Source organism: Lithobates pipiens, unplaced genomic scaffold, assembly GCF_037356315.1.
Source record: "Lithobates pipiens isolate NorthernLeopardFrog02 unplaced genomic scaffold, aLitPip1_a1.2 Scaffold_3, whole genome shotgun sequence".
NCBI lineage: Eukaryota > Metazoa > Chordata > Amphibia > Anura > Ranidae > Lithobates > Lithobates pipiens.
Window position 1 is genome coordinate 85,039,744 of NW_027507790.1, and position 26,406 is coordinate 85,066,149.

Genomic DNA, 26,406 nt, shown 5'->3' on the forward strand with positions numbered 1-26,406 from the left:
ATATAAACCACCAGGGCAGTACCAGAAGTCGTTCAGCTCAGAAAGAGGTGAACCACATACTAGCCTGGGCAGAGGCACATGTGCCGGTTCTATTGGCAGTCCATATCCTGGGTATATGGACCGCCAGCAGGTCTGCCCGGGGGAATAGTCCCTACACCGAGGTTGTTCCCAGGAAATTTGCCAGTGTTGGGCATGGCCAGATGTTGATCTATTGGCATCCAGGTTCAACAACAAGCCACATCAGTTTATGTCCCGAACAAGGGATCCCCTGGCAATCGGAGCACATGCTCTGGTAGTTCCATGGAGCTAGTACTCCCTGCTTTCCCACCGATCCCTCTCCTTCCACATTTGTTGGGCAGGTTCTGGAGAGAGGGGGTTACAGTCACTCTGGTGGCACCAGCCTGACCCTGGTTCCCGGAGACTGTGAGATTGGCAATAGATGGGCCATAGACGCACCACACTGATCTACTGTCTCAGGGTCCTTATATTCCATCCCAATTTACGGCATCTTGGGACCAGTGGTGTCTACCCTAGTGAATGCTAGGAAAGATCTATCATAAGGTCTGGAAGACTTATTGCTTGGTGTGAGGCCAGAAAATTACATCCTCGGAAATAAGTGATTGGGAGAATTCTCTCTTTTCTACACTCTGCTGTGGAAATCAGATTGGCTTTGGATACAATCAGAGGTCAGATTTTGGCCCCGCCAGTATTCTTCCAAAGGCCTTTAGCCTCCCATTCACTGGTCCGAACCTTTATGCAGGGGGCAACTTGTTTACTCCCCCCCCCCCCCATTAGGTCACCTATGTGTCCTTGGTGCTGTCTGTGTTACAGAAACAACTATTTGAGCATATCAAGGACTTTCCATTAACTCGGCTAGAAGGGTGTCGGAATTTGCGGCCCTTTCATGTAGGGATCCATACCTAATCCTTCACCACGACAAGGTGGTGTTGCGTCCTATTCTAGTTAATCTTGTCGGGCTTTCATTTAAATCAGGACATTGTTTTACCTTCTTTTTTCTCTCAGCCTCGTTCCATGGTTCAGAGACGACTGCATTCCTTGGATGTCATCCAGGCAGTCAGAGTTTATTTGTCTAGATCTGAGAAGATCCGAGTATCAGACTCCTTTTTTGTTACCAGAAGGACCCAAGAAGGGGCAGGCAGCTTTCAAAGCTTCCATTGCCAATTGGGTTGCCAGTTGTTCATTCAGGCCTATGGTCTGAAACGTCAGGCTCCTCCCTTTTAGGATGAGAGCTCATTCTACCAGGGGTGTTGGAACATCCTGGGCTTTTCGCCATCAGTTATCTGTGGCTCAGATTTGTAAGGATGCTACCTGGTCTTCAGTGCATACGTTCACAAGATTTGGCTTTTGGCCGTAGTTTACTACAGGCTGCCATTTAAAGTCTGATGGGCATTTTTGCTTGGCAGGGTGTCTCCCTCCCCTCAAGGCTGTTGCTCTGGGGCGTCCCAGTAGGTAATGAATATTAGCCTAAAACTGTGTCCCGTGATGTATGATATGATCTTTGAATACATCATGGGACACAGAGGTCCCTACCTTCTTTTGAGGATTCAGTGCTTGCTACAAAACTGAAGTACTTCCAGTATGGGAGGGGTTATATAGGGGCAGACTTCCTGTCTCAGACTTTGTCTACCAGTGTCCATTCACCTAGAAATGGCGAATAACCCAGTAGGTAATGAATATTAGCCTAATTGTGTCCCCTGATATAATCAAAGAAAAGGATTTTACAGTTAAGTATGATGAAAAAATCCTATTTTTATATATTTTTGCTTTATAAAATACACTAACTTAATTTCAGTTACCTGTATAAAATGAACTTATAATTTACCTGTATAAACTACAGGTCCTAACCCATTGGGGAACACAGTTTAGTTCCCATTTTACTCTATTGACGCTGCCTTCTTAAGAGACAGTTCGCTATAGATGTCTTGCAATAGTTTAACCTTTTGTCTTCATTTAAAAAAAAAAAAATCGAAATTTTCAGTGTTTTATACTGTTTCAGTTTACCCTAAATTGGAATCAACAAAGATTTAGTGAGCAAAATAAAACCTCCTGCATACAGTGGCACAGTGATGTTTTTAATTTGATTCACTTAAAGCAGGCATGTCCAAAGTCCAGCCCGCGTTCCAGTTTCGAACGGCCCGCCTGTTAATTTGGACGTGTATATCTTTTGTGGCTACAACAAATCCCTGAGTGCCGGGGGCCACAAAAGATATACATGCTGGCTGCCTTGGAGGGAACCGGGAGGAGGTGACGTATACACAAGTGAATTTCCTGTTTACACAGCGACCTCTGTAATAGGAAGTCCTGTCTCCTGCGCTGCTATTGGACGACTGTTCTGTCCATCATAGGAGGCGAGACTTTGTATTAAAGAGGCCGCAGAGAAAACAGATTCTGCTGTATGTAATGTGTTGGCGCTCATCCCGCCCCCTCCCTGTCCCATCCGAGGTTGCAGATGGACATCAGTCAGGCTGTACTGATGGCAATGGTGAGTCTGCATTCATGGCAATAGGGGTGCTGCATTCCTGGCAATGGTAAGGCTTCATACATGGCAACCGTGGATCTGCCTTCATGGCAATGGTGGGGCTGCAGATAGGCACTGATTAGGCTGCATTCATGGGCACTGACCCTTATTTTGCTTCACAGTTCTTTATTTAAAATTACTTTTTTTTTTCCGGAAACTTCCCTCCTAAAGTGAAGGTACACCGATAAATACGGTATAGCCAAATAACACGCCCAAGCGCATCTCTTTAGCCACAAAGGCAAGAGAATTCTTGTTGGGCAGTGTATTAGTGCTCAGACGAACACACTCGGACCGAATTTTAATTGTTCAAAGAATTTCAGGCAAAATGGTCGACCCTCATGCACATTCACTTCATCAAATCTGGCCCTCTTTCAAAAAAGTTTGGACACCCCTGATTAAAGGTTTGTATTTCATTACCACAAGTCAGTTTTTACCCACTGTGACTCATCAGTGTATATAGGCTGTTAATTCTGAACTCCAGGCACCAAACACAGCAATAATACAATTATGTGTTTTTGTTAAAAAAAATAAAAATAAATTACATTGTAACTCAAAAATAGCAAATAATAATAATATAGCATATCAAATTGCTACACAAGTCATATTTTAATTGAATTCCTTTTAAAGTGATACCAAAGTCTAACTTTTTTTGTTAAAAATAACAAACATGTTATATTGACCTGCTCTTTGCAGTGATTTTGCAGCCCAGATCCTCCTCTTCTCGGGTCCCTCTTCGGTTCTTTTGGCCCCTCCTTCCTTTTGAGTGCCCCCATAGCAAGCAGCTTGCTATGAGGGCACCCGAGCCACACCTACCTGTGTCCATTCAGACACAGAGCCGTGGCCCAGTATCACCTCCTTTCTCTCTTCATTGGCTCACTGACTTTGATTGAGAGCAACGGGAGCCAATGGTGCCATGCTGCTGTCTCAGCCAATGAGGAGGGGAGTCCTGGACAGCTGAGTCTTTTGTGCAATATCGCTGGATATAGATGGGCTCAGGTAAGTATTAGGGTGGCTGAGGCTGAGGGGAGCTGCTGCACACAGAAAGTTTTTTATCCTAATGCATAGAATGCATTAAGATAAAAAAAAGTTCTGCCTTTTTCAATGTGCAGCTCTGTAATTTTCTGTGAAATGCAAGGCAAAATGGCTACCTGGAGGTGTTCTGTACACAGTATGTCCTTTCCTGCTTGTGGGATTGGCTCACTGATTATCCTAGAAGTCTGCACTAAGATATATAAGTCAGATTTCAGGCATCCCTTGCAATAAAAATGTAATTTCTGCTGAGATACTTCCAATAGGATATCACGTCAAAAGGGATGCAGATCCTGCAATTTTCCTCATTAGAGCTTTGCAGGTGCAACAGCTGGCTGATAATTTTGAAACCACTCCCATTAGATTAACTTGTGCACATGGTCACAGACAAACACACAGGGATTTCTTCAGAATAACAAAAAGGTAGGAATCTGCAACAGTTTGTCAAAATCCTTGTAATGTACATAGATCACCCAGAGGGGAATGTTTTTTTCTCAACAAAAGTGGAGTTACTCTATAAATATATTATTAAATGTAATTAGTTATTGCATACCTGTTTTAAAACTGAAGTACTGAGTACCTCTCGTCAAAAAACCCTTGGGATGTTGGAAATTGGATGAGAGGCATGAGTGCTGAATCGCCAATCTGGAGATTCACACTTCTGTAGAAGACTTTTGAGGATGGCTTTGCTGGCAGGTGCTGTTAAAGGCAGGTGATGAAGACAGATGTAGGGTTTTGAGGAAGAGCAGGGCTGTAGAGTAGTCACAGCACGAGACAGCATACAGATAAGATGAGCAGCTGGTAGAAACACAGGAGCAGTGTGGCAGATGGAGATGTAGTGAAAGAAAAAGCTGAATTTGCCAACCAAGGGGACAAACAGTAGGCAGTTTAGCAGGCAGAGTTGTGATCAGAAAGCGGACAAGTTTAGAGAATTTATGGGGTACCCAGGGCATAGACATGGAAGGGAAGGCTAGGGAACAGGAAGAAGTAGAGGAGAAGTGTGAGCTCCAACCCTGCGAGCCTAGTGGATTAAGAACTTAGGGTGGAGGACATATAAGGTACTGTATGTATTATTGCTGCCCCAGGCATACTTGCATCTGCCGGTACCTGCTTCTTTTAATCTGAGGTAGGGTAAATGAGATGCGAGCAGATGTACATGATGAAACTGGATTCCTTAAGCATTAGTTTATATTTAGACAACATATTCTTCCCAATAATACCATCGTTTGGTCTAGTCAGAAATCTTGCCTCTGAGGGCCGTTGTAAGATCTTCCATCTTTTGGATGCAATTTACCCTTGAAAACCACTGTTATAATATTGGTGGGTTTGGACTTTTCCAGGCACTAGGGATACAAGCCCTGGCAACATTTAATATATGAATTAGCAGGGATTTCTCATATCTCTAAAAACAGGGAAAATTCTATGAGTATCTGAATTATCCCTTTTACTGGTTTCCAGTAGGGTTGCAGTGGAGGGCAGTGCCAAAAAATGTGTAAAAATGAACCAGTATGTGTGCCAGCATATGGCAATTTGTTGTGGAAAGAGCTTGCCGATGTCTAATGGCATCCTGTACCATCTGGTCACAATCTTATAAGAGATTTCCAGATATTTATTACAAATGGAGGCTTTATTGGAAAATCTTTTTTTTTTTTAAGCCCATACGTCTCTTTTAAAGTTTTGGGATTTGGCCTGACACTCATTCTGTAGCAGACTCTACGTGGAAGGTGATCTGAAGCACTATGGCTACCCATGGTTTTCCAAGAGTGGAATGTGGTGGGGTGGAAGAGACGATGGACCATTTCTTGCTTCAGTGTCCCTTCAATATAGAAGTCTATAAGCAGGTGGGTGTGGCTCTGGATATCCATTTCCTTTCCTGCATGTCTTATGCAGAGTGGGCATATGGGCTTTTCAGACTTGCTAGGATTTTGATTTCAAGACACTTTTTCTAGACAGTTTAGTAGTAACTTATTTTACGTGGAGGTTTCCACTCGGGGAAAAAGTCCTTTCTATCGAGAATAGGTTAGCCTCAAAAATAAAGGTAAAAAGGGTCTTAGGACTATTACGGTACCTAGTAATGCAAAAAACTCTTTAAAAAGCAAATAACATTTATTGAGAAATATATACAAAAACACTTTTTTACAATACAAACAACAATACAGTGTTTTACAACAACATTGGTTAGGGATTTTGTTCTAAGAATTGTTTTTTTTTTTTTTGTTTTTTTTTTATGACCCCTCCTGATAGATCAGAATTTAACCTGCATTACATTATTTCCCCCCAGTGCTCGCACCCAGGGGGAACACCCCTTGCACGGGTGTCATTATTTGCCGTCTGTTACTCCATTTTTTGGGTCTGTTGGTGAGTTGCTCAAAATTCAAATACTCCTAACATATATATATATATATATATATATATATATATATATATATATATTTTGTTCCGTACTATTGTTTGCATTGTTTACTTTTGAATTGCTTTATTATCCACATTTCTTTTTAGATGTCTATAGGTTGACGCCTCCTGGGGAAGCGGCGTGAGCCCCAAAACTAGTAGAGGCTATGTCTGTACCTACATCATACCCCCAGTTCTTTTTGGGGGTATGATACTACCCAGAATTTTATGCTTTCATTGTTGTAAAACACTGTATTGTTGTTCGTATTGTAAAAAATTTTTTTGATTAAATTGTTTTTGTATATATTTCTCAATAAATGTTATTTGCTTTTTAAAAAGTTTTTGCATTACTAGGTACCATAATAGTCCTAAGACCCTTTTTAGGGTGATTTGGGGTCAATGGGGTTTGGAGTAGCCCATATTGTACCTACTCACCCTTCCATATCTCCTTTCTATCGAGGTTGTGGCGCACAACATTCTGGGTGAAGTTGGAAAGATTTGGGGACAGGTGCAGTGGGAGGCCTGGACAAAGGCATGTCAAGTCCCTGTTGCTGCTGTCTGTCTCTGGGTGTGCCGCTTTTTTTTCTGTCCTTTTTTTTTCTGTCCTTTTTATGTCCCCCAGATTTTTGAAAAAAGCCTGCATGGATGAGTTAAATGTTTGAGTTTAATGTTTAATAGTTTCTTAGCCTGAGGGTGTATTTAAGTGGAGGTAGGGGGTTTGTTGAGGAGCACTATAATGATATTAATGTTTTTTTCTGGCAATGATAGTAGTTAGCCAATTTTTGTATGTTTCTTTATTTATTTATATTTATTTTGTATATATGTAAATATGTTTTTTTTAAGCTTTAAGGCCCCTTTCACACGGAGTGGACTCTACCAGCTCAGCGGGAGATCACTCCGTTGATCCCCGCTGAGTTCCGGTGAGCCAGCGGATAAGAGGTCCGTCTCTGCTCACTGTGCAGAGACGGACCTGTCAGAGCTCCGCTGTCCTCTACGGGAGATCGGATGAAAATGGATCCGCCTGTCCATCCTCATGCGATCCACTTGACAGACGGTGAACGTATCGGCATCTGTCTGTTTTCAGTGGATCTTATCAGATGGCAGGCAGGTGTCAGCAGACACACCTCCGCTGACATCCGCCTGCCCATACAAGTCAGTGGATGGCCTGGTTGGATCCTATCATGTGAAAAGGGCCTAAGAATTTAAGTAAACAAAAATTTACAACTGGTGGTAAATAATATTGCATAATTGATTTTAGTCTTCTATAGCCCGATTCAGTGCTGTGCCTGTCTGCAAATGCACTGCCATTGGTGCCTGCTGCTGTCAATCAATTCCTATGAGCAGAGAGTGGGGGGTGGGGCTGAACTGCACTGTGTGTGTCAGTAGATGCACACAGTACTGCTTGAGATCGAGCCCACAGGAGTGCCCTTATAGCAAGCAACTTGCTAAGGGGCATTCGGCAGGCAGGAAGAGCCAGTAGCGCCAGCAGAGGACACCAGAAAAGGAGGCTCGGAACTGCTCTGTGCAAAATCATTGCGCAGAGCTGGTGAGTATGACATGTTTATTTTAGAAGAAAAAAAAAAACCTTTAAACCACTTTAAGTACTGTACATTGTACAAGCACTATTACTCTTTTCTGTACATTTTTACAGCATTTTATACGAGTTGTGTAGAGGATTCTTCCATTACATTTATCATTGAATTTTTTTTTCCAGCAAGCCATAGAGCAAAAAAGAGGGATATCTGGGTATACTGACACCCAGGAAGAGTTGGAGAGATTGTCTGTTTTGAAAAATGAAGTGGATGAAATGAAGGGACGAACTCTGGATGACATGTCTGAAATGGTAATTTTATTCTAAATATTTTAGTTATAGTACACAGAGGCAGAACTTAAGTGGAGTGTTTATATGCCTGAACTGTGTTCCTCTCGATCGAAGATTTAGAATTGTATTTATTGCCTAGCAGCAACTGAGCTGTGACTATGAAGCAACCCCACATGCCTCTGTGTCCTAACCATAGATAGCACTTTCCTTCTGAGCACCGTGAGTATACTCTTCTGGTCTGTGGCCTCCTACAGTGCCTGAGACATTATGAAATGAGGCATTTAGAGCTGAACACTCTACTCGTGCCTAATGAAAATTTGACCCAGCAGGCATTGCTGAAGGTATAGAACTTTGGTTCAATAACTGGAATCAAATGGACTAAGACAAATTTTGTTAAAACTTTTACAATAGATTTTCAGCTAAACCAAACTGTTTCTGAATTTAGCACATATTATTATTGTAAATGTGCCATAGTGTAAATAAAAGAAAGCTTTCACCAATGACCCAAATACGTAAATCGAACGGAATTACCTATGCCCATGGATATTGGACTCCATTTGCCTCTGATAACTAGTACATGTAAATTTTGAGCAATATGTTTATTAAAGATACAAATAAAGAGGTAAGCCAATCATCTGCCCTGTCCTGCTTTCTAGAACACTTCTTTATTACAGTAAATGGCACTGCCACCCTACCTACCTCACACATTTACTGTCTTTTGACTCTCCCACATTCATAACACCCCCATGTCTGCTGCCTTCAAACACTTGACCACTCATCCACTGATATTTCTGACCTCATACACAAATTCTCTCCAAACCATTATCTCAGTTTATCTACAATGGTGGTGTTCTCTGCATAACCTCTTCTTATGGACACCTACAGGATTTGTATAGAGCGGCCTCCATTTTCTGAAATTCTCTACCTAGCCCTATTAGACTGTCTGCCACATTTAAACCTTTACACGCGGCATGTGAGACTCAAATGAAACAGTGACTCAAACTGGAGTGGAATAAAAAATCAAGGGGCTGATAATACCTATTAAGAGCCAAACCACTTTATTTCTGAAAAAAAAGATTATAGCACTTTGGTAAATTAAGATTATAGTAAAAAACTTCAATTTATGCTGTACCAGAGAAAGGCCATACATCATTTTTAAACTGTGAATAGATTGTGTGTCAGGGCTAGGTTGGTCAATGTGTGGCAGTGTGCAGTATGTGTAGATATACAAACACAAAACATAGGTATAGGTAAATGCAGCGCTCTAAATAATGAAATAATTTCATATATCTCAAATAAACATTGAATTAAAGTGAATATTGACAATCAATAATGTAAAGTATAAGGCAAGAGATATGGCAATGGAAGCAGGTCATTTTGAGTTAGTTGCATAGTAATGCATGATTGAGGTAGAGGGCAATATCAAAATCATTTTTTTTAAGAGATGGATTTTAGGGACTGTTTAAGAGCAGTAATGTCAATCTGGTGGGGGTTTTTTTTTTTTCATTTTTTTTTTTTGGGACACATGCGGCCCTCTTGCTCCTGCTTTGCGGTCCTCAATTAACTGAATGCAAGCCCAGTTGTTTTTTACTTCCCAAAAGCTACACTTACATTTGTAATTTTGTGATTGGCAGTTTAAAAATTATTATAGGTAAATGCAGCGCTCTAAATGATGAAATAAATTTCATATATCTCAAATAAACATTGAATCAAAGTGGATATTGACAATCGATAATGTAGACAAAACTGAAGTGACGTGGTATTATACCGCATACATGGTGCCAAAATAAAATAGTCCTTTAAAGCATAAACAAATAGTAAAGTTTATATGAAAACAAAGATAATCGACTGTGTGGGAACCTCCACCATGGTATTCTTGCCTCCACCAAACATACAGAGTGCAAACTCTCCAGAACCAATTGCTGTCTAACATATAGAGCAGCAAAATCTGTTCATTACTCTCTGTTCCTTCTTCACAAGGGGAGCTTTATCTTACATGCCTGAGGTCCAGCCGCCATTCTGTTTTCAGGGTGGTGACACAGGATGTAAGTTATCTACTACCAGCTTTTATTCTAAATGTACATACTATATGTGAATGTTATTACTGTGATACGCTTGAGGTCCAGCCGCCATTCTGTTTTTCAGGGTGGTGAGTAAGTTATCTACTACCAGCTTTTATTCTGAATGTACATACTATATGTGAATGTTATTACTGTGATACGCTTGAGGTCCAGCCGCCATTCTGTTTTTCAGGGTGGTGAGTAAGTTATCTACTACCAGCTTTTATTCTGAATGTACATACTATATGTGAATGTTATTACTGTGATACGCTTGAGGTCCAGCCGCCATTCTGTTTTTCAGGGTGGTGAGTAAGTTATCTACTACCAGCTTTTATTCTGAATGTACATACTATATGTGAATGTTATTACTGTGATACGCTTGAGGTCCAGACGCCATTCTTCTTGTAGGCTGGCAGCATCAGATGTAAGTGGTGTGACCCAGCAGTATATGTCATAGCACTTTAACTTGTAAATGAATGTGTTAATTTTTAAAGTTTTTTTTTTTATACTTTTATTTTTTTGTTGAAAATAAATACTACACTATATGCGTTTTTCTATCTGGCATTGGTGATTCACTGTTCAGATGAATGTGAGTGAATTTTCCCTTTGATGTCCATGTACAATATTGGAGAAATATTCCTATCCAGTAAATGCTGCATGCACCCCTTGTGAAAAAGGAACAGAGAATAATGAATGGGCTTTGCTGCTCTATATGTTAGACAGCAATTGGTTTTGGTGACTTTGCACTCTGTATGTTTGGTGGAGGCAAGAACACCAAGGTGGAGGTTCCCACACAGTTGATTATCTTTGGTTTCATATAAACGTTACTATTTGTTTATGCTTTAACCCTTTCACTGCCAGGTCCGTACACCGTACGGACGAACAGAAGTGTCTGCAGGTGGCCATGTCAAAACACCTGTGCATCCCTGTGTGGGTAAACATGGCCCCCTATGGGCGTTTGCTTTAGTATGCAACATGTGAATGAGGCTTTAGTACTAACTTAGCAGGACTTTTGTAAGTTACGTTGTGTTTATGTGCAATATTTATGATTTTAGTGTATTTTTTGTGAAAATAGTGATATGATGAACATTTTTTTTTGGGGTACGTTCGATTGTCCCCATTTTGCAAAAAGGCGTAATTTAAAATTCACAAATATTTGTTATTTATTAACTCCATACAGGTTAAGCGTTTATATTTAGTAGGGATTTAGAAGGAATTTTGAAAAATTTGCTGTGTTTTTATCTGCTAATATATTGGTTTTAGTGTATTTTTTGACAATATATTGGTTCGATAAACATTTGCACAAATACTGCGTGGTCTAAAAAATCAGTAGCACCTTCTTTTTATTCTAGCAGTCATATGATTTCAGAAAATATATGGTTTTGGGGGTCTTTCACAAATTCTGAAAGCTGTAAGGGAAAAATGAAAAACCTTCCGATTGTTAGACAAATTTGGATATTTACATTTTTGCATCTGTTCAATTTTCACCATATCACAAAAAGGCGCAATTTAAAAGTTACAAATATTTGTTATTTGCTCAATGCAGCTTAAGCTTTTATATTTAGTAGGAATTTTGTAAAATGTGGTGTGTTTTTTAGACATGTGCAGAGTAAAATATTTCGTTTCGGAATTTCGTTTTTGTCCGAAAACTTAATTTATTTAGTTACTCCCGAAATTCGTTTTTATTTATTTTGTTTTTCGTTCAAAAATTGCATTCGACCGAAAATCCACATGAATTACGGTCGAATCTGTCTTTAAAGGCTTATGGTGTCTGTCGAATGTATAAAGAAGATTCGACGGAGCTAGTATATATAGCATACTTTAGAACCCCTGTTAAAGTCTATGGGACTCCAACATTCAAAATCTAAAGTGCTAATTTTAAAGACTAATTTGCAAGTTACTGTCCTAAAAAGTGTTTGGGGACCCGGGTCCTGCCCCAGGGGACATGTATCAATGCAAAAAAAAGTTTTAAAAACTGCCGTTTTTTCAGGAGCAGTGATTTTAATAATGATTAAAGTGAAGGGGCTCATGTTTCTGGTGCTTAGAACTGTCCCTGCACAAAGTGTCATTTATGCAGGAAAAAAAGTCCTTTAAAATCACTCGCAGCTATTATGAATTGTCGGCTCCCGTAATACAGAGAACACTCATTGAAAGTCATTGATAAAAAAATAAATAAATAAATATAAAAAAAAGCGTGGGGGTCCCCCAAATTCAATTAACAGGCCCTTCAGGTCTGGTATGGATATTAAGGGGAACCCTGCCTCAAATTTAAGAAAAAAATTGACGTGGGGTTCCCCCTAAATATCCATAACCAGACCCTTCAGGTCTGGTATGGATATTAAGGGGAACCCCGCGTCAAATTTAAAAAAAAATTGACGTGGGGTCCCCCTAAAAATCCATACCAGACCCTTTATCCGAGCACGCAACCTGGCAGGCCGCAGGAAAAGAGGGGGGGACGAGAGAGCGCCCCCCCTCCCTCCTGAACCGTACCAGGCCACATGCCCTCAACATTGGGAGGATGCTTTGGGGGTCTGTGACCCCTCAAAGCACCTTGTCCCCATGTTGATGAGGACAAGGGCCTCATCCCCACAACCGTGGCCGGTGGTTGTGGAGGTCTGCGGGCGGGGGGCTTATCAGAATCTGGAAGCCCCCTTTAACAAGGGGACCCCCAGATCCCGGCCCCCCCCCCCCCCTGTTTGACAAAAGTACCCCTACCATTTCACAAAGAAAGTGTAAAAAATAGTTAAATAAGACAAACACACTTTTGAAAAATATCTTTATTAAAAATAAAAAAAAATTTAAAAAAAAGATTCCAGCGGTGGTAAGCCACTCTTGCTATCCAGCGACGGACGGTCATCTCTCCAGCGATGTCTCATCTCATCCAGCGCAGCGAATACATCCTTCTTCTGTCTCCGCAGAGGAGACACTGCAAGGATTCCGGCGGCCTGATGTTTCTTATATACGGAGGGCGGGGCCACCCGTCACCTGACCCCGCCCCCCTCTGACGCAAGGGGAAACCCGGGGTTCCCTGTGACGTATGGGTGACCCCGCCCCCCTCTGATGTAACGGAAACCTGCCTGTGTTACATCAGAGGGGTGCGGGGTCAAAAGTGTGTTTGTCTTATTTAACTATTTTTTACACTTTCTTTGTGAAATGGTAGGGGTACTTTTGTACCCCCTTGCCATTTCAAACAGGGGGGGGGAGCGGGATCTGGGGGTCCCCTTGTTAAAGGGGGCTTCCAGATTCTGATAAGCCCCCCGCCCGCAGACCTCCACAACCACCGGCCACGGTTGTGGGGATGAGGCCCTTGTCCTCATCAACATGGGGACAAGGTGCTTTGAGGGGTCACAGACCCCCAAAGCATCCTCCCAATGTTGAGGACATGTGGCCTGGTACGGTTCAGGAGGGAGGGGGGGCGCTCTCTCGTCCCCCCCTCTTTTCCTGCGGCCTGCCAGGTTGCGTGCTCGGATAAAGGGTCTGGTATGGATTTTTAGGGGGACCCCACGTCAATTTTTTTTTTAATTTGACGCGGGGTTCCCCTTAATATCCATACCAGACCTGAAGGGTCTGGTTATGGATATTTAGGGGGTACCCCACGTCAATTTTTTTCTTAAATTTGAGGCAGGGTTCCCCTTAATATCCATACCAGACCTGAAGGGCCTGTTAATTGAATTTGGGGGACCCCCACGCTTTTTTTTATATTTATTTATTTATTTTTTTATCAATGACTTTCAATGAGTGTTCTCTGTATTACAGGAGCCGACAATTCATAATAGCTGCGAGTGATTTTAACCACTTGCTTACTGGGCACTTAAACCCCCCTCAGTCCCAGACCAATTTTCAGCTTTCAGCGCTGATGCACTTTGAGTGACAATTACGCGGTCATACAACACTGTACCCAAATGAAATTTTTATAATTTTTTTTCCCACAAATAGAGCTTTCTTTTGGTGGTATTTAGTTACAGCTCGGAGTTTTATTTTTTGCTAAACAAACAAAAAAAGATGCAAAAAAAAAAAAAAATCATGTTTAATAGTTTGTTATAAAATTTTGCAAACGGGTCATTTTTCTCCTTCATTGAAGTGCGCTGATTAGGCGGCACTGATAGGCTGCATTGGTGGGCACTGATGGGCTGCATTGGTGGGCACTGATGGGCTGCATTGGTGGGCACTGATAGGCTGCACTGGTGGGCACTGATAGGCATAGTTAAGGCGGCACTAATAGGCACAGATAAGGCGGCACCGATGGGCACAGATAAGGCGGCACTGATGGGCAAAGATGGGCACAGATAAGATGGCACGGATGGGTGGCACGGATAAGTGGCACGGATGGGTGGCACGGATGGGCACTGATAGGTACCACAGATAGATGGGACTGATGGGCACTGATAGGTGGCACTGATAGGTGGCTCTGATAGGTGGCACTGCTGGGCACTGATGGGCGGCACTGCTGGGCACTGATGGGTGGCACTGCTGGGCACTGATGGGCGGCACTGGGGTGCAGCACCTTTGAGGCAGATTTTGGGTGGCACTGTGGGTGGCACTGTGGGTGGCACTGTGGGCACTGCTGGGTGGCACTGTGGGCACTGCTGGGTGGCACTGTGGGCACTATGGGCACTGCTGGGTGGCACTGACAGGGGGGCACTTACTTTATTTCAGGATGGCACTGCGGGTGGCAGGTGGGCACTGGCAGGGGGCAGGTGTCCGCTTGAATTGCTGGCCGTGATCGGGACTGATGTCCCGAACACGGCCGCCGGCGATCGGCTTTTTTTTTTTCTCCTCGCGCTGTCAGCGCGAGGAGGAATACTAGCCGATTACCGGCTCCGTTTTATCACATGATCAGCTGTCATTGGCTGACAGCTGATCACGTGATAAGGGGTCGGGATCGACCCCTTACACGGATCGGTGATCAGGCGAGTCTCACGGACTCGCCGATCACAGAGCGCGCCGAGCGCGCCCCTCAGGGGGCGCGCAGGCCGCTCGTAACCGGGACTACGTCAATAGACGTAGTCCCGGCAATCTAGGTCCACGCTAATGCCGTCATTCGGCAATAGCGCGGATCCCAAGTGGTTAAAGGACTTTTTTTCCTGCATAAATGACACTTTGTGCAGGGACAGTTCTAAGCACCAGAAACATGAGCCCCTTCACAGGCATACTATAGACAACCCCCCCCCCCTACGAAATTTAAAGGAATATTACACTTTTATTGTTTCACTTTAATCATTATTAAAATCACTGCTCCTGAAAAAACGGCCGTTTTTTAAAACTTTTTTTTGCATTGATCCATGTCCCCTGGGGCAGGACCCGGGTCCCCAAACACTTTTTAGGACAGTAACTTGCAGAATCTTTTCTCTCTGTCAAATCTTTTTTCTCTGTCAAATATTTTCTCTATATAATCTTGTAAAATAAAAAATAGTGTAGCGCTTCAATGATAAGTGTAATCAACACAAATTCTGTAAAGATAATAGTAGCAAAACAGAGATCGCACAGAACCAAATGCCTAGAAATCAAAGTCCAACATAAAACAATCATTCAACTGAGTTGATGGCGTAGAAGTGACCAAACCGTCACATAGAAGGACAATGGTGTACTGGACGAATGTGTTCATGCGGGTAAACTTGATTGTAAGCATCAAAATGAAAAGTGAATAAATACTTCTTACCGGAACGGTTGGACTCACACAGTCATATGACGGTTGAGTCTAGAAGGCTTGGGGTCACACTCTGGGACCAAAGACTGTAAGGAGAGAGGTCAGTTGGGCTGGTGGAGGAGCTCCAGACGGTTGTAGGCTCAAAGGTGGATCCTTTCAGATGAAACATCAAAGGTCAAGATGATCAGGCCCAGACGCAGCTCGTTGTACCAATAATCCTGCCTCCCCCGAATGGGGAGGGGGGTGTTTGTAAAATTTTACACCAAAGCAATGGAGAGGAGAAAAAAGAAAAAAAGGCTCCACATGGTGCGGGTCAAACAATGTAAAAAAGTTGATTTATTAAAGTCAAAAAGGTAATAAATGACTTAGTGATCACATAAAAAGCAAAATGAACTAAAAGCAATGCTTTTTATGTGATCACTAAGTCATTTATTACCTTTTTGACTTTAATAAATCAACTTTTTTACATTGTTTGACCCGCACCATGTGGAGCCTTTTTTTCTTTTTTCTCCTCTCCATTGCTTTGGTGTAAAATTTTACAAACACCCCCCTCCCCATTCGGGGGAGGCAGGATTATTGGTACAACGAGCTGCGTCTGGGCCTGATCATCTTGACCTTTGATGTTTCATCTGAAAGGATCCACCTTTGAGCCTACAACCGTCTGGAGCTCCTCCACCAGCCCAACTGACCTCTCTCCTTACAGTCTTTGGTCCCAGAGTGTGACCCCAAGCCTTCTAGACTCAACCGTCATATGACTGTGTGAGTCCAACCGTTCCGGTAAGAAGTATTTATTCACTTTTCATTTTGATGCTTACAATCAAGTTTACCCGCATGAACACATTCGTCCAGTACACCATTGTCCTTCTATGTGACGGTTTGGTCACTTCTACGCCATCAACTCAGTTGAATGATTGTTTTATGTTGGACTTTGATTTCTAGGCATTTGGTTCTGTGCGATCTCTGTTTTGCTACTATTATCTTTACAGAATTTGTGTTGATTACACTTATCATTGAAGCGCTACACTATTTTTTATTTTATCTGTTGAACTTTGTTTGTTTTTGGTGTTGGCTGCTGTTGTGGCCGTTGTGGCCATTTTTTCACAAACTATAGCGCAGTGTTTTCCCTTTTTATATCTATATAATCTTGGACTAATAGAGGTAAGGTTAGGCACATTCGACCACAGGTTCTATAGACAGATTGTTATTGTCAGAGTTATGTCGTCGTATCTCCTATTCTATATCGAACTGTTGTAACAATGAAAATGAAAATCAAGCATTTATTTATGTCGGATCTTTCGTTTTTCGGATTTTGTGCTTTCGTTAACGTTTGTGAAAACGAAAACAAAAATAGCTGAAATTCGGACGAAAATGCATTCAGACGAAAACGAATGCACATGTCTAGTGTTTTTATCTGCTAATAATGGTTTTAGTGTATTTTTGCAAATATATTGGTTCGATAGACATTTGTGCAAATACAGCAGGGTCTAAAAAAAAATCAGTAGCACTTTCTTTTTATTCTACTTATGTGCTTTCAGAAAATACATGGTTTTGGGGTCTTTCACAAGTTCTGAAAGCTAGAAGTGAAAAAAAAGGAAAAATTGCAAAAATGGTCTGGCCACCTGCGTGTACAAAATGGAGCACAAGGCCTGGCAGTGAAAGGGTTAAATAACGATTTTTTTTTTGGCACCATGTATGCAGGATAATACCATGTCACTTCAGTTTTGTCTACATTATCGATTGTCAATATTCACTTTGATTCAATGTTTATTTGGGATATATGGAATTTAAAAATGATTATAGGTAAATGCAGTGCTATAAATAATTAAATAAACTGCTAATCATAAAATGACAAATGTAAGTGTAGCTTTTGGAAAGAAAAAAACAACTGGGCTCGCTTTCGTTTAATTAATTGAGGACCGCAAAGCAGGAGCAAGAGGGTTGCATGTGGGCCAAAATAAAAAAAAACAAAAAACAAAAAACACCAGATTGACATTACTGCTCTTAAAAAGTCCCTAAAAGTTATCTCTTAAAAACAATATATTTTTACATTCTTCTCTACCCATTCATTACTATGCACCTAACTCAAATTACCTGCCTCCATTGCCATCTCTCTTGCTTTTTTTTTTTTTATTGTTTTCTAGCTACTTACATTGTAAGCTCATACAGGCAGGGTCCTGTTCTCCTTTTTGTCTGGCGTCTGTCATTTTAACCTTTTGCTATTTAATACCCGGTGCTGCATAATATTTTGGTGCTTTATAAATATGGGTTAATAATACATTTCTCATTTAGCCTGTCGTTAATGAGAGGCATGTTAGGCTAAGTCCAAAATGTTTTATTTTTTTCCCAACAGCCTAACGTCCTTAAACAGATGTTTCTTACATACTGTACGTCCGTTTGACCTATATGAATTAAAGTCTTTTTCTCTGCTCTAAGCTATGGGTGGATGTCAGAGACTAGTAGGTTTGTAGGTTTGCTTATTTGGACTAGGCACTTCTGTAATCCTCTCCTCTGTCTGAATTAATGATCTCAAGACACGAACACTGTAGATTACAGTGGTAATAGGAATTTCTGAAAAGACAGACTACTCACATCTTTCTGCTGATAATTGTCTGTGCAGATTGGTTCTTACTGGTCTTATTTAATTTTTACTGTCTTTTTATCATAATTGATTGCTTCTAAACCTGAATAGATTATCTTCATTGAATAGTATATGACACAGGACTTGCATTCATAGAATGTGGGTAATATATGCAGGCTACCTTCAGGGGATTGGTCATTAGCGAAATAATTTGCTAGGGTCCTGCTGTTCTTGGCAGAGAACCTGTGTGAATGAACCCTTCATTTTTATAAATTGTTTTAATATTTTTTTTATTGGGGGGGGGGGGGGGGCTTTCATGAAATATCGGGGCTCTAAACAGACCCTTGATGTCTCACTTTTGAGACAGAGAAAGGGACAGAGGACATAGAATCTGCTATCCTTAGCTTCACTGAAGCTCCGTACAGAGGCTCCTGTTCATTCATAAACTGAAGCGTAGTTAACACAGTTTACTATGCTTCAGTTATGAATGAATACAGGGAGTGTTCAGTACCAATCGCATTCTGTGTTCATTCAGAAAAGGAAGGGGTTGGTAAATATGAAATATTTACTGGCTCCTTCCCTGCTCTCCATCCTGAAATCAGCAGCAGTTGGCAGAGAGGAGGGAAGCTGGAAGCTCTGCAGGAAGGGTGCCAAACAGGCGTGCCCAGGCAGCCAGGGGTTATATGATATTGCACAGGTCGGTGTGGGGGTAGTTACAGGAACCGATCCCCTATGTGTCTCTCCCTGAAGCAGCTGAAAGCTAGTGGGTTGTAGAGGAAGAGTAACTGTCTTTCAACTGTTACAGGGAAAGACACACAGGGGATCAGTTCTGGTGCTATACAGGTATAGGGTTATGGTCCATTTCTATGGTTCCAAGACCCTCAAGACCCTTTCAAGGATATGCCAACCATGGCAGCGGAAGCATGGACCTCTAGTAGGCCCAGCTCTGTTGATAAAGTAAAGACAGGGTTTCCTTTATATTGGCACTGGTTCCCAGCTTTTAAAAGCATGTGCATAGCACCCTATGTGGCTGTGTAGGGAGAGGATTTGGGAGTTATTCACTTTTTTGTGATAACCCTTGCCGTTCTGTTTCTAGGGTTTCTCAGAGTGAGCAATTTGTATTTGGCATTGTTCTCCTCCTATCTAGACTTAGTGTTGGGAGAATGAGGTAACTTCATCACACCTCACGAATGATGCACTCCCACCCATCAGCACATTGCTGCACTCTCGTTGCCATCTTCTACAGAGACACAGCCACAGGAACACAGCCAGCACCTTGAAGATAGCAACTCCTGTATCCATACCTGCAAAACCCCATCCATTCTGACCTCCATTCTGTGAGTACCGCACTGGGGGTCCTCTAGCCCCTTTGCTTTGGCGGATGACAAGTGCAGGGGAGCTGTATAAATGAGTGACAGCCTATGGAAACTCAAAATATCACTCGGGGTGATAGGCCATTCCTTTCGAAAGAAGGAAAGAGCTATTAATACACAGCTCCCCTCCTCTGACTCGAATGCCTCGTACACACGATCAAACTATCCAGCGGACTTTTCCCCAAAAGTCCGGCATACTTAGAAAGTAGTTTTGACTCAAAAATTGTCCGCCGGACAATCCGCCTGTGTGTATGCTAGTCCGCCAGACTTTTGAAATGAACGGACTTTCCTGCACACGGAGGAAAGTCAGTTCATTTTGAACGTGGTTCCAGGTAGCCGGGACTAGCAAAGGAAGTCAATGTCGCCGCCTTTGGCAGCGAGATTGACACATCGCTGGCCCCGTCACCTGGTATGGACTTAAAGGGGAAACCCTACGCCAAAAAACGGCGAGGGGGTCCCCCATAGGTCAATATCAGACCCTTATCCGAGCACGCAGCGTGGCCGGTCAGCAGCTGCTGAGCCGTACCAGTGCTCTCAACATGGGGGGTGCTTTGGGGAAGGGGGGGCTTTGCGGCCCCCCCACCCCAAAGCACCTTGTCCCCATGTTGATGAGCACAAGGGCCTCTTCCTGACAACCCTGGCCGTTGGTTGTCGGGGTCTGCGGGCGGGGGCCTTATCGGAATCCGGGAGCCCCCCTTGATAAGGGGGCCCCCAGATACCGCCCCCCTGCCCTATGTGAATGAGTATGGGGTACAATGTATCCCTACCCATTCACCTGTGAAAAAAATGTAAATAAAACACAACACAAGGGTTTAAAATAATTTATTGCACAGCTCCGAGGGTCTTCTTCTGTCTTGGGGGGGTCTGTGATGCTGGGACTGTGACATCATAATGGGCGGGGACATCACCCGGTGACCCCGCCCATTGTCCCTATGTAAGTCGCCGCGCAACACTTCCCTGTCATTACGACCAGAGACAGCGACGAGTCAACATATCTAGGAAGAAGAATAGAAGAACAGAAGGCAGCGGCGACGACGACAGAAGACTGGGCCACCGCTTGTAAAAGAGCTGGAAGAAGGCACGGAGGCCCGGCAAGAAGAACCGAAGAGGGGCACAAGACCCCCGAAGTCGGAAGAAGAGGCAGCAGCGACAGAAGAAAGGAAGAAAGCGGAGACCCGGCAAGAAGAACTGAAGAGGGAGACAAGACCCCCGAAGTCAGAAGAAGGCCCCCGGGGTGACGAAGAAGAAAGCCTGGCTCCTCCGCTAGTAAAAGAGCTGGAGGAGTCCAGCGAGAAGACCCCCCCAAGATGGAAGAAGACCCCCGGAGCTGTGCAATAAATTATTTTAAACCCTTGTGTGTTGTGTTTTATTTAAAAAAAAATTCACAGGTGAATGTTACCCCATACTCATTCACATAGGGTGGGGGGGGCCGGTATCTTGGGGTCCCCTTATTAAAGTTGGCTCCCAGATTCCGATAAGCCTTGGTTGTCAGGAAGAGGCCCTTGTCCTCATCAACATGGGGGACAAGGTGCTTTGGGGTGGGGGGGGCCGCATTTTATGAACCACAAGCTATGGCATCTCTCTAAATACTCTCTACTGTAAACACTTCAATTGAGGCGGTGCCCACTACTTTTTTTCTTGCAGTACCGGACTCTCCACAACTTGGTGCTAAGAGGCTGGTAACATAATATATCTCCCATGCACACACTACACACACAGATTGATTGTGCACTTTATGAGGACTGACATAATCCTGGAATAAAAAATTCTGCGAATGGCTTAGGAGGAGTGAATACCTAGGACGTGTGATAGAACAACTTTAACGTTCATACTTCCAGGGTAGGATGGTAAATTCACTTTGTCAGGGAGTGCTTTGTTTTGCTGGGCAGAATGATGTTGGCTTCTTTTGAAGCAGTTCCCTATGCTCAGCAAGACTGTTCTGTTTACTTGGAACAAGAAGATCCAAGCCTTGCATTATCCAAGGTATCTGGCCCTAAAGGTACACCAGAGTCTCAGTTGGTGGTTGGTAACCAAAAAATTTGCAGAAGGGAGGATCCTTCATACCAGTTACCTGGAAGGTAGTGACAACGGAGGCCATCCTCTTGGGCTGAGGAGCAGTCCTGAAAGAGACCACTACCCAGGGCAAGATCCGAGAGAGAGCTTGTCCATAAACATCCTAGAGATTCAGGTGGCACGTCTGGCTCTAATGGCCTGGACGTTCAGGTTGCAGGATTGTCCTGTCAGAATACAATCCGACAATGCCACAGCAGTGGCTTACATCAATCATCTAGGGGGTACCAGAAGTCACGCAGCCAGAAGGAGGCGAACCATGGTCTGGCTTAGGCAGAAAAGCATGTACCTTGCCTATCTGCAGTCTTCATTCCCGTGAAGTGGAGAATTGGCAGGTGGTTTTCTTGAGCCACCAACAGTTGTTCCCAGGAGAATGGTCTCTACATCCTGACATTTTTCTGCCATTTTATATGCCAGAAATGGGGTATCTCGGTCCTAGATCTATTGGCGTCTGGTTTAACACAAAGGTGGACAACTTTGAGTTAAGGGCAAGGGATCCACTCGCATATGGCAGATGCGTTGGTATCCCTGCGGGTTCAGCTTTCACAGATTTATGCATTCCCCCAGTGCCGCTTCTACTGCAGCTTCTATGCAGGGTCAAAAAGGAACGGAACCTCGTAATCCTTGTAGCTACGGCATTACCCAGGCGATCCTAGTATGCAGAGATTGTAAGGGTGGCATTAGGGAGATCCATGGACCCTTCCTTTTTGTCCAGACCTACTTTCACAGGGCCCGGTATTCCATCCTGAATTTAGAGGTTTGACTATTAAGCCCACATTCTAAAGGTATCGGGGTCTTTCAGGTTCAATGATAACTAGCCTGATTAATGCAAGAAAGCCAGCCTCTAGGACCATTTACTATAGGGCCTGGAGGGCCTATGTTCCTGGTGGAAACCAAGGATGGCATTCTCGGAAGTATGTCATAGATAGTTTTTGCCTTCCTACAATTTAGGAATGGAAATTAAGCTAGCCTTGAGTTCTGTCAATGATCAGATCTCGGCCTTGTCAGTGTTTTTCTCCAAAGGCCGCTTGCTTCGAACTCTTTGATCCGGGCCTGTATACAAGGGGTAACGCGGATAAATCCGCCAGTTGGGTCACCCTTGTTATTTGCATCTAGTTTTGTCGGCGTTACAAAGATAAACCTTTGAGCCGATGCATCTTATTCTTTTGTTCCTTCTGACAGGGAAATTGGTGTAAAGAGCCATCCTTAATTATTCATAATGATAAGGTGGTGTTGAGTCCTCACCCAACCTTTTTTTGCCTAAGGTATCTAATTTCATCTGAATTTAAGATATTTCCCTACCTTCCTTTTTTTTCCAAAACCTTGTTCTGCGGAAGGAAAGTTATTACATTCCCTCCATGTAGTGAGAGCAGTTAAGGTCTATCTGAAGGGTTCATATACAGAAAACTGACGCTCAGTTTGCCAGAAAGCCCTAGGAAGGGACAGGCAGTGTTGGAATCAGCTATTTCAAAGTGGATTCATCAGGTTGTTATTCAGGCTTATGGTTGAAAAGAAGAGTTCCACTTTTTCAAGTTAGAGCGCACTCTACCAGGGCAGTAAATGCTTCATGGGCAGTGCATCACCAAGCCACTATAACTCAGATTTGCAAGGCCACCTCTTGGTCGTCAGTGCATACATCCACTTGATTCTATCAGGTTTATGTAAGACGGCAAAAAGATACTTCCTTTGAGAGCAGTGTACTGCGGGCAGCAGTATAGATGCTCATGTCTGATGGCGGCCTGCTTTTATTTGTGTCTCCCTCCCCTCAGAAGGCATTGCTTTGGGACATCCCACATAGTAATTACTATGGCTGCTCTGTGTCCCGTGATGTACGATAAAGAAAATAGGATTTTTATAACAGCTTACCTGTATAATCCTTTTCTTGGAGTACATCACGGGACACAGAGGTCCCTTCCCTCTTGTTGGCATACTTATTACTTTTCTACAAAAACTGAGTTACTCCCGGTATGGGAGGGGTTATATAGGGAGGGACTTCCTGTCTTTGATTGCACCAGTGTCCATCACCTGAAGGTAGCCTATAACCCACATAGTAATTACTATGGCTGCTCTGTGTCCCGTGATGTACTCCAAGAAAAGGATTTTACAGGTAAGCTGTTAAACAAATCCTATTATTTCTAGTTTTTGAAATTTTTGACTCCTGATGTATTTTTACTGCTATCCAGGATTAGAGATTTACCCCCACTTTCTGTCATGTTGGTAATGGTTTCACCAGACAGAATATTAAAGAAAAATCTGTAATGGGAACACAGACAAATATAGATATAACCGGCGTTCTAGCCTAAGGCCAGCCATAGACTAGTCGAAAACTGAATGTTCTGGCAATTGAAAAATAAAAATGCCGCATGTGATTATGCCATAATTTGTTTTGGTTTTCTAAAAAAAATCCAGTATGTTGGATCAGGCACTTTCAATTGCATCATGAAAATTGTGTGTTGCAGCTGGCACACTAATGGTGTGAAAAACGAACGATCTGATGATCGACTAGAATTGTGTTTTCGATATGCCTATGGCCTGCATTAGAAAGAAAAGCCTTTAGAAACGGTACTATAGAAAAACATTTTTATTTTTGTCAACGATGCTGTTAGAGAGTTCCTCTCACTTCTTGTCTGGTAACAAGTTAGGGTAAATCTCTCTAGTGAAGCCTGGGATAGCAGTAAAAACCCCACAGGGGTCTAACTCTTCCCATTTCTGTTCAATAAAAAAAGTTGTAGCTGGACATGCATTTTAATGGAGATTGCTGATCTGCACAGGCTAGGGAAATCAAATGAATATGAATATTTTTTTAACACCTAAATGTGTGCGTGTTCTTTACTATTTTAGGTAAAGAAGTTGAATACCATGATAGCGGATAAAAAGTCAGCATTGGCCCCTGTTATAAAAGAACTAAGACCTTTACGTCAGCAGTGTCAGGTTTGTAAAGTATCTGTTTGTTTGGTTATGTCTTTATTGTGAATCTCCTTTATCTTGTGGAAATGCCTGTCATGTCATTCAAATATGAAGTACTGTGTTAATTATGTAAACTCAGTAGAACCATTAAATGAGTTCTAAAACCCAGTGATCAAATCAAGAAACAAATTATATGTAGCAGAAGAGAATTGTATGGTAATATGCCGACATACCAAACAAAAGCACCTAGGGAGTCTTGTCTCCAATCAATGTAGTAGTACTCACCGACTAAATGGCGGTGGGTATAATCAAAACCATATATAATCCAAAACAAAAAAAGGAAATTGACACTAATACACCCTAAAGAATTAAACTACCAACATTTATTAGCTATCAATAGCAGGAAAATGACAAACATATAAAAATCCCATAATCCCCAATACTAGCTCCATATATAAAATCCCTATACAGCCATCCCTATACAGAGATATAACCCATTCCCCAGTAAACCACATCTGTACAAAATATTAGAAATAAGCCCCCCTCTAAAAAGAAGAGGGGTACATGATACAGTGGATGATTACCACCCTCCCCTGATACGTGACACCCCTAGTCTAACACCTATATAAACCCCACAACCTACCTATAATTAGAGAAAAACCTGGACAATTTCTGAAGGCAGCAGCGTAATTCCAAACCATGGAAATCAATCTACGCTGTTGCCTTCCAAGATGGCCCAGGGAAGCCAGTTGTAAATGCACAGTCAGTCTGAGCCCTTGTACACACAATCAGAGATTCCGACGGAATGTGTCCGATCGGAGCGTTTTGTTGGATATTCCGACTGTGTGTGGTCTGCATCGGACTGTTTCCGTTGGAATGTCCTTTGGACCAAATTTTCCAACTTCCCGGAAATATTTTCCGACAAAATGCTCCGATCAGACATACTCCGATCATGTGTAGAGAATTCCGATCGTACAAAGTGCCACGCATGCTCAGATAAAATTCCTACATCAAAGCTATTGGCTACTAGCCTGAACGTAGTCCCATCGTAACTAAATTACGTCATCACGTTCCGAACGATCGGATTTTCCGACAACTTTGTCCGACCGTGTGTATGCAACAGTTTCGGACAAGATCCGTCGGACAAAATCCGACAGATTTGGTTGTCGGAATCTCCGACCGTGTGTACAAGGGCTAAAAGTCAATAATTCATCAAAACATATCTCCAGCTGGAAATTAAAGAGAAAAATCCTTCTCCAAAAAAAACAAACCTAGTCATATCATACTATGTGATGTTCTCTTTCTTTTTATAGTCCTCCGTTGTTCCACGATAGACAGTCAGACTGAATGAATTTTCCATAATAAGGACAATAAATACTGCTATCATCCTGGTAACCATGCGCCAAGGTTCCCACAGCTTGTAGGTATATCCTCTAAGCAATACACAGAAAAACACATTTTTCTTGGTTACTTACTGGATGTTGATCTCGCAGATTTTCCCAATCCAGAATGGATTTAAATTGCCCATCTATATCAAATGGCATTAGCTCTCTGATCGACAGATTGCCAGTCCATATAAATGTAAATACTTTCCACAAGTCGACCTCCAACTTAAGTGCCTGTATTTGATATTACATAAATGTCTCTCCAGAGTCATCTGATGCTGTTCATTCCGAAAAGCTCATGTATTGTCCATTGTTCTCTCCCAGAATCCTAATAGTTGGTCTTGATTGTGAGGAGGTGAATTAGAGACCACCGGGGTGTCAATCCAACCTAAAAGCTTACATGTTTCATTCCTTGAGTGTTGGAACTTCGTTCCCATTCCTAATATCCATAAATTAAATACAAATGTAGCAGGGACTTTTACGGGCATAAATAGAAAAAATTGTGGTAACGAGAAAATGGTAAGGTAAAAAGATTGCATTTCTTTATTAAATATGGATAAAAAACGTGCAGTGTGACCTTGGGGACCTTTTGATGTGGATGAAGG

The 26,406-nt window shown here is 42.5% G+C and overlaps 1 protein-coding gene across 1 annotated transcript in view; it reads left to right on the forward strand.

Annotated features, from left to right (window-relative positions):
• Nucleotides 1-26,406, forward strand: part of IFT81 (intraflagellar transport 81) — a 235,567-nt gene that overhangs the window by 141,476 nt on the left and 67,685 nt on the right. The window contains exons 13-14 of the mRNA XM_077461990.1: nt 7,674-7,802; nt 24,351-24,440. Of these exons, the coding sequence (XP_077318116.1) occupies nt 7,674-7,802; nt 24,351-24,440 (219 nt within the window). The remainder of the gene's footprint in view (nt 1-7,673; nt 7,803-24,350; nt 24,441-26,406) is intronic.